Source organism: Hipposideros armiger, unplaced genomic scaffold (genome assembly GCF_001890085.2).
Source record: "Hipposideros armiger isolate ML-2016 unplaced genomic scaffold, ASM189008v1 scaffold_132, whole genome shotgun sequence".
In the NCBI taxonomy this organism is placed as follows: domain Eukaryota; kingdom Metazoa; phylum Chordata; class Mammalia; order Chiroptera; family Hipposideridae; genus Hipposideros; species Hipposideros armiger.
This window is the reverse complement of record NW_017731482.1, coordinates 3,169,427-3,178,505: the sequence shown is the minus strand read 5'-3', so window position 1 is coordinate 3,178,505 and position 9,079 is coordinate 3,169,427. Positions and strand designations below refer to the sequence as shown.

The following is a 9,079-nucleotide window of genomic DNA, read 5'->3' as shown; positions in this document are numbered from 1 at the left end:
GCCATCCACCAAAACACCTTGAAGCACTTGACATTTGTTTAGAGCTTAGTTTTTCAAAATTCTGGTTTCAGCCCTGACATATCCTCAGTGTGTACAGAATGAGTATCTATATTTCAATTGTCCCGCCAAAGCCTGATGCATATGATGCAAGAAGTCCCTGTTGAATGACTAACTCCTTCCGATGTGCCTGGTGCTTTGCAAAGACCATTCAGTGCTTTTGTAGAAATATTGACCTCTTGTAATCTTGTAACACTCTAGCCAACCCTAGGAGCAGATGGGTATTATCCCCATTTCATAGATTAGGACATTCAGTGGCTGTGCCCAAGCGCTGGAATAGGAGATGGTGGTAACAGGTCTGTCACCACACGGCGCCCTTCCCCAGGACAAAAGGGAACCAACACTGATGGCATAGGCCCCCCACAAACAGAATGGCAAGGACAGAATTCTAACTTTTGCAGATTAAACAATGGGGGTCCTTAAACTTTCAATGACTGACCAGAGTCATTGCTTCAAAGTAGCTGAGCTGGGCATTCAGAATCAAGCTTCTAAATAGATGCTGGCTGCACTCTTTGGACTATAGTAAACATCCAGTTTGTTATTCACTATTTACCCTGAAAACATTAGGAACACAAGGATGCACCTTTTTTTCAGGCACTTCTTTTTTTTTTTTTTTTGGTAAGCTAAAAAGGAAAGATTAAACAGACTTAAGCTAATATCACTAGAGTCCAGCCTCAACTTGGCTGCTTCAGATCTAACAAAGTTACGTTTCTGCTTTAAAGCCTGGAAAGGGTACTTATCAGTCACCCACTGCATGCATTCAAATCTCGACTCGGCACCTAAGTCCTTCCCATTGGCCTGCAATTCAATTTCTCCTCTCACCTTTCTTCACATCCATTCAGGCCCAGAGCACAGCAAACTCCTTGCTGCTCTGCAAACGTACACCAGGCCTTGCCTTGCCTCTGGGCCTCTGGCCATGCAGTTCCCTCCATCTGGAATGTGAAATCTTACATAGCTTTCATCTGCACTGCCTCCATGAATCTTTCCTGATCAGAATAGCTTTCTCTTCATTCCACAGGACGGCTATACATCTCTCCATCAAATAATTTGTCACACTGAATTATAAGTGTTAATATACCTATCAACCACTCCCCCTTCCACTAGAGAATGTGGCAGAGGTCAAGGCTTATTAATCTTTGTATTAACCTTGTTTAGCCCAGTCCCTGGCAGAGGGGGTGGGGGGGAGAGAGAGCGCGCATGCACGAGCTAGCTCAACAAATGTGGAATGGCTGGCTGACTGTTTGCGAATAAGGTTTTCATAGTTAACTCAGCTTGAATATGAAATTTAAAACAATGAAGAAGACAGGACTCAAACAGAGCAGGGAAATAACATACACTTTTACTCTCAAAATAAATACTAATCAATTTTATTTTATAAATACAGATGCTGAGTTTTCTTCCACTTACCAACAGATCAGTTTCACATGCCATTTATTATTGGTGGTGGTTTAAAAAATTATTTAAATAACCGGTTAGGTCAGGATAAATGGGCACTATTAGAACTGCTAAAAAAATATAGCTGGATACAATCTTCCAAAACTAATATTCTGAGGGGGGAAAAAAAATCTCTGGAATTTCTGAAGTGAGTAAGAGGAAGTGGAGAGAGAAAACAGTCAAATATTCATTTGATAACATTTGCTGGCTGTTAAAAGTGTCTCAGCTGCATGAAAGCTGAAAGGGCTCTTAGCAATTCACAAAAGGATAGTCGTGAGTTTTCACGTCAACTTATACCCTGAAAGCAAATTTGATTTTTTTAGTGATTTACAAGACGAATTAAACAAATTAGTAGGAGATAATAACTCATCCTGTATGCTGGCTGTGACCACTTTATTTTTTATTTTTTATTTTTTTTAAAGATTTTTATTGGGGAATTGGGGGGATGGGAACAGTGCTGGGGAATTGGGGGAAGGGGAACAGACAAGTTGCTGTCCTTTTGTTCTTCAGTCTAGTTGTGGAGGACGTTGCTTCACTGGCCCAAGTTGGCACCATCATTGTGCTCTTCTCTGGCGAGGCAGATCAGTCGCCGGCTTCTGGACGGCCGCTCACTGCGGCTGCCGGCCGCTCACGCTGGCTGCTGGCTACAGACGGTAGCCCATGGCAACCCACTGCCACAGGGGCCGCAGCCTACGCCGTCGCCGGTGACTCACAGCAGCCCAGCTCCAGGTTGAGCCGTTGTTCAGCATCTCAGCTGTAGAGGGCAGTGTCACTGGCCCTCATATGTGGGATCCGAACCGGGGCCCTCTGGCATCCCAAGCGAGTTCTTAACCATCGCGCCACTCGGCCGGCCCTGTGACCACTTTAAACAGAGGCAAAACTAATTCTGTAGCATTGGAAAATGTCGGACCGAGTTATTCCTGCAGACATGTAATACTGTGGGTTTTTCCCAGGTCGTGGCAGAAACTGCAGACATCAAACAAACTCAGATGAAAACACAAAACCCAAACTAAACAAACCCAACCTAAGTGGTGTTTTGAGGCATAACATTACTGGACACTGTGAATCAAGCAAATGCGCAGGCAACTATTGACCAGTTCTGAGCCATCTAATTGCATTCAATGGCAGAGCTCCATGTTGTGTGTGTGTGTGGGAAGCTATGGGCCCCCGAATCAGGGAGTCCACAAACGGGCTGAGATGAACACTGTACTCAGGGGTCTCTGTACGTGGTCCCTGTGCCTGGTGGTTCCAGGAACCGGGCCGGACGGCCTGCGGCTGAATGCACCTTGTCTCTGAGTTTGGCATGAGTTTAAATTCCACTCCTGTATCTTAGGAAATCACAATCACGTGGTTCACCTCCCATTGTTCCATACTAACACAGTCCTTCAAAAACCTTTTTGTTTTTTTGGGGAGATGAGGGAGAGGGCAACGTTACTTCATTGGAGGACCCCAGAAACCAGTCTGATATATATCCAAGATGATGTCTATCTGCACCCCCTTTGATTCTAAAATGAATGACAGTACGCTGCAAAGAAGCCCCAATGCTACAGATGACTTCCACTCGAGCCTTGGAGTAGTCCTAACCTCTTTATGTGGCATTCACATGGATTTCTTCAGATCAAGTTAAAGCTCTTAATTGCTTGCAGGTTGGGTCTGTCTGTCATGCAATGATTCTGTGTGTTCTCTTTACATGGAAAAGAACAACATGAACTATCCCATTTCACCATGTTGCTATGAATTAGAATTGAGCCCAGGAGTGCTTTGACAAAATACGACAATGATTATGAAACCTATGAGTTAAGATGTTATGTAGGACAAATGCAGCTATTAGAGGGTACACCTGTGAAGGTGTCTGTGTTGCTATAACAATATGTAAACTCAAGTGAGATCAACACCGCTCGCTTAGAGACAGCCCCGGTTTTTGTTCAGGCTAGTCCTGTCATGGCGTAACATACGAGTATGGAGATGTAGGTTCAAGAGGAATTTCGAAGCTGAAAAAAAAAAATCAGGTCAAGTGAAGTAAACTCATTCTTTATTCTTCTGTATAACACATGGATATATGGATAAATTTTCCTTAAAGAGCTTGCAACCCTGAGGCGATATCCTTGGGTATATAAAATATAAAGCAATAGCAAATGAAATGTGAGCTCTAGGAATGACAATTGGACTTCAAAAACATAATTTACTATTTATGCAATTGCACATATACCAATGGTATTCTAGGCCTCATTTAGTCTCTTAATCCAACTACCTCAACTGCCTTGCAGTTTGGACATTGGACAGCCTGGCTCTCTACATATATGTCATCACATACAGTGCCTTCCTTTCCAGCTGAAATTTAATAAATTAACATGGGATTTACACATCGGGGTTTTTGTCTGGTGAGTGCATTGCCAGAAAGCATGCCTAGTTTTTGACTGCAGCAACTGCCCACGTAATAATTTAGGCCTCCCAAAGGGGATTGGATACCATCTGCCAGTAGTAACCTTGGGGTCCTTGAAGGTTCTCTAGGTTCCACCAGAGGTGATGTTTTTCATCTAATTTGAGGGCTACATCAAGGGCATGGCTGATTAGAGGAGGTGGAAGGTCATGGCTACTGCATTAAAGAACCAGGGAATCTGATGTCCTGTTTTCAGGATGCATGAGCCATCCACTGTGAAATGGGGCAACAACGGTGGGGTCTACAGGTTGCCTGTGGGTCTGGGGGCAGCATAAGGGTCAGGGGCAGGTGGGCCCGGGTCTCAGGAGACCATTGTGCTTCTTATTCATTCACCTCATAGATGGGCCAAATCCTTCCGTAAATGGCAGAAACCTTTTTCTGAATATTCGATTTTCCCGAAGTTTTATAAACTATGGTAAGGGCAAATGCTTCTGAGAAACTAAAGGTAAGTTCATTATATTATTTATATATTATCATCTTCCCTCTGAGGATAACATATAAGTGTAAATAAAAAAGCAGACAAATACCTATAGGGTGACTCGAGCTACAGAGTGACTTTTGCCTTAAAACAATCGTCAGGCCTGAAAAGCAAATCTCACAAGCAAAATCTAACTTTGTCTGGCCCACGGATACACAATGATCCTGAGTCCCTCCTCGATTCACAAAGTCTGTTTTTCTGAGGAATATCCTCCATTAATATTCATTTTGTGTCATAATTATTACAAAGGGTAACCAGTGCAGCTTTATCCTCATTTTAGGTAGCGACCCTGTCCTGGTCCTACTGTCTATCTGCTCACTTCACTTATCGGAACTCCTGCGTGGCCGGCGGAAGCTGGATACGTTCTCATTCAGTGCATAGATCCTTCGGGAGAACTCTTCAAATTCTCCCAGAACTTGTTCATCACACTCCACTGCCACGGCACTGTCCACTGGGATGCAGTTAAATGCTTCTAGCTGATCACCTGAGGTGAAGCCAGTGGCTTCCATGCCGATGATCTCTTCTGCCTGCTCCACGGTACAGCAGAGTTCAGCCTCTGAGACTGGATGGAACTCATCTGGCAGCGGGACGCTGGAGGAGCCGGCCTGCTCGCTGGGGAGGACAGAGCCATTGACCGTGGCCGGATGCCCAGAGAGGGCGTCTTCTTCTTCCTGGGTAGTGTTCACACTCACATGGCCTCTATTCAAGCTATCGCCCAAATCCACTCCTTTCTTCTGATTTTCTTTGGAGAAGTCCAAGGAGGTATCCAAGGAAGAGGACAGAGATGTTGTCTTTCTCTCAGATTCTCCCAGGGAGGGGGTGGCGGCCACAGGCTGGGCTAATGCTGAGTTGTAGCTGGGAGGAGGGGTTTTGTACTGGAGTCTCTCGTTCTCTGAGCTGGCCCGTTTACGGTGTCCTTTGTCTGGTGAAGGGACGCCCTCAGAGAAGCCTACACCTGCACCCCCAAATATGGAGCTTTGTCTCTTTGGAACAGGGATTGCACTGGAGGTGTGATGTCTGTCACTAGAAGACAAACAAAAACGAGAAGTTAACTTTCAACTTCACAACTCAGCCTAAGCCTTTTGGATCCAGAGATAGAAAACAGCATATTTAGGTTTGAGATAATAAAAACGGAGAATACTCAATCTCAATACTAATTGTAGTGTGTGAGTGGAAGAAACAACATGAAGCATCCTGAGTTCAACTCTGGGAGCTTCCTTTAAGAAGGAAACAAGACATACTGAAATATATCCAGAGACGAGTGCCCAGGTTAGGGTAGGGGACAGAAACCATGTCCTGTGGGGAAGAGCTGAAGTAATTAGAGGAACTGGATCTGAAAAGAATGATATATGAGGAATGCAATCAACTTCATATAACTGAATGGCTACCCATATTCTTATTCTTGTTTTTCATATTCAGCTCTTATTTTATCTTCATAAAGCAGGTATCCTCATTTGGCACAGAAGTTAAATGACTTGCCCATGATACCCCAGTGAAGCAGTGGCAAGGCACAACCCATGACTGATAACATGATGATCAATAGCTTTTCCAATACCCCAATGCTAATCACCTTGGATTACAGAACTGGTGGAGAGAAGATCAAGGGTATATATATATATATATATATTAATGAAAAATTAACTTGGGAATGACTTTTCCTTTACAAGGCTAGTCACACACATGTTTTTATAAGTTTGGTCTTCAGTGCCTTTCTTCAAACTTGAGTTACTTCTTAGGAAGATACTTTGGGCCAGCAATGATAATCATTATTTAGCGATACAAAGCCTTTTAGTTTCTAAAGTAATTTCATATACATCCTTTCACTTGGTCCTCACAAAAACCCTGTCAAGAAAGCAGAGTATACGTCACAACTCTTAAGTCTGAAATAACAAATAACAACTAGTTAATGGAAATAGAGTATCCAGACCCTGAGAACAATGGTCATGTTATATACTGTCCGAGTTAAACCACCTCTGGAGTATTGATCACAATTCTTGAGATTATACTTAGATGAAGCTAGTCAGCTTCAATACAACTATATGAACAGACTGAGTCCAGACACACAGGGAGGTACGAACACAAGATCCAGCTGATTTGTGTTCTTCAGATGAGGAAACACACACAGAGAAGTGGTTTGGAAAAGGCAACTACTAGGCAGGAGCAGAGGCTAGCAGACCTGAAACTATATCTACCCAACAGACAGCTATTTCACGTGTCAGGCATTGGGGAGGGTAAACAGATGAGAGACAGGGTCAGCACTGCCTCTGAGGAGCTTCCGGTCTTGTAGGAGACATCCAGAGTTGCTGAAATAATACATTTTCAAATTACAATTGTAATAAGTGCCCTGAGACAGAAGAAAGGATCTAGGGCCCCTGCTGTCTGTGTCCACAGCCACAAGCCCCTAAACCATCCCTGCTCCTTCTCTCAGATTTTTTCTGGATTATCCCTGTGGTCTCAGACACCTAAGCAGGGGTTATTGTTCTTGAGAAAAGGCACCCACAAGGCTTCTAATCCGTGGGACTGTCAGACTCCCTTGCTTGGCTGTAAGTGTTGGTGGCAGGAGAGATTTTATAAGTAGGGGCGGTCAGTGGGGTGCATAGAACCAGGCAAGTAGACCAGTAAATTACTGTTTTTAGTGCTCAAGAAAAACAAAACAGAGCGAAATCTGCTGGCCTTAATCTAGGTTTTAAGTTAATATGTTGTCAAAATTCACAGTAATTGGGTAAGCTGCACATTTTTGTGGACCTAGTTATTTTCACTCTATCACTTGCTGACAGGCAATCTCTAAATGATTCTGCAGGGGGCCTAGGTAATCAAACCCAAACAGGACATCAACACCACCCACAGACAGCCTATCCTGGGTAGTCGGGTCAGGCTTTTGGTTGCAACCCCATCCAGGATGGGTGGAAAGCACCAGGTGAACCAGCCTGGCACAGTGCAGGTGATATGATGATATTACTGGCATGGAACTAGAGGCCAGGTGCTTAACCACTCACAGCTATGAAGGGTGTACAACATGACACCTTTCCTGCCGCCATCACAGCCCCCTCCCCCATCCTGCTCTGCTTCTCTGCTGGGCTCCAGGTGGGCTGACAAAAGGGGTTTTTGTAGCCCATGTGGATTTTGAGACTCCCTGAAAGCTCTCCTCAACTTTGCATAACAGAAAAGTAATAAGGTGTGACATCCCTTCCCCAACTACAATGGGAAGGGAGCTACCATTTTCCTGGGCATCAATAATGATGAACCTTCACATCTACCCTGTGAAAAACGTAGGCAGGTGGGTGGGTTCTGTGGTTTGTTCAAAGTTCAGAACCTACATGTGAACTGGATTCGGTATTACTGCAGAACCCATGTAACCTATTGGATCTCACGTGGGAAAATCATATTCAAATTCAACCATAACATTTGCTATGTGCCAGTGATATTCCAGACATCAAGTTCCATGCCATTCTACTGGCGTTCTCATTTAACTTGCCCAACCCTATATATATCTAAGCTCTGGGGTGTTACTCCTATTTCAATGAATGGATTCTAGAGGTGGAGACTTTGGTACTTTCTGCCATCTTCTCCAGGTCTCTTGGATTTTTAAGCGAACCCAGGTAATGATAGTATGAGATACAATTTGGAAAACCCCAGAAACAGGAAAATTTTCCCTCTTAAGAAAATGAGTTATTATGAGTTGGCAATAAAGAAGTCCACATATCTAAAGTTTACCCTTTAATCACATTTTATCTTTTTTCCCTTTTTAGCCACGTGCGATGAAACCTTTCAAAATGTTTTATTCATGTCTTTCTTGTAATCTTAAAAATCTTAATCACTGACACTTTTTAAGATGAACACAAAGGTATTTTCGTGATAACTTTGGGCTATCACTATGAACATGTATTACTAAACTATGACATAAGGAAGAGGCTACGGGGTTTTCAGTGGCGTGTTTCTCAGGACATGAGTCTGCGAGCTCTCAAATGTGCACTTCAGTGTTTCTGTATCCTTTCTAACTGTCACAGTCAGCGAGGCTGTGTCAGTGCTCTCGCATGCAAGGGCTTCTCTTTTTTTTTAAATTCTTGTTTCTAATTTGCTGTGTTCCTCTGAAGTAGATGTCCTGAGAATTGTGTGCAAAGTAAGAATAAATAGGATTTGAGTGATGGGCCAGCAGATGTCCTGAGCATAATATGTGTTATTAGACGAGTTTTGTAACATTAGTTTTGGCTGCTCAGAATTCTTTTTTTTTATTATTATTATTTCCAGGATCTTAGCAATGTTCCAGATTTTTAAGATAGCTGAGCTCTAAACAGCCTAAGTGTTGAATGATTATATTAAAATATATACAAACACACATACATTTTTAATTATTGTAATAATTTTCCCTGGAAAACTCGAAAAATATAAAGCATATAAAAAATAAATATCACTCACAGCCTATTACCCATCATAAACCACTATTAATTTTGGATATTTTTCCTTTCAGACTTTGATTTCATGTATGTGTGTTTAATTTAAAAAGACCAAACAAACCTAACGTGTGTTTTGTGGTATATATATATATATATATATATATATATATATATATATATATATATATATACATATATACAATGCTGCATCCTGCTCTTGGATGCTATTAAAACCTGTTGGTAAACAATTCTAAATGGTTGCTCCATTGACTGGAC

The 9,079-nt window shown here is 42.6% G+C and overlaps 1 protein-coding gene across 1 annotated transcript in view; it reads right to left on the bottom strand.

The window, feature by feature from the left end:
• Positions 1 to 3,506: 3,506 nt before the first annotated feature.
• UVRAG (UV radiation resistance associated) overlaps positions 3,507 to 9,079 on the bottom strand; it is a 303,298-nt gene continuing 297,725 nt past the window's right edge. Inside the window, exon 15 of the mRNA XM_019649399.1 lies at positions 3,507 to 5,432. Coding sequence (XP_019504944.1) covers positions 4,730 to 5,432 — 703 coding nt within the window. The 3' untranslated portion in view covers positions 3,507 to 4,729. The remainder of the gene's footprint in view (positions 5,433 to 9,079) is intronic.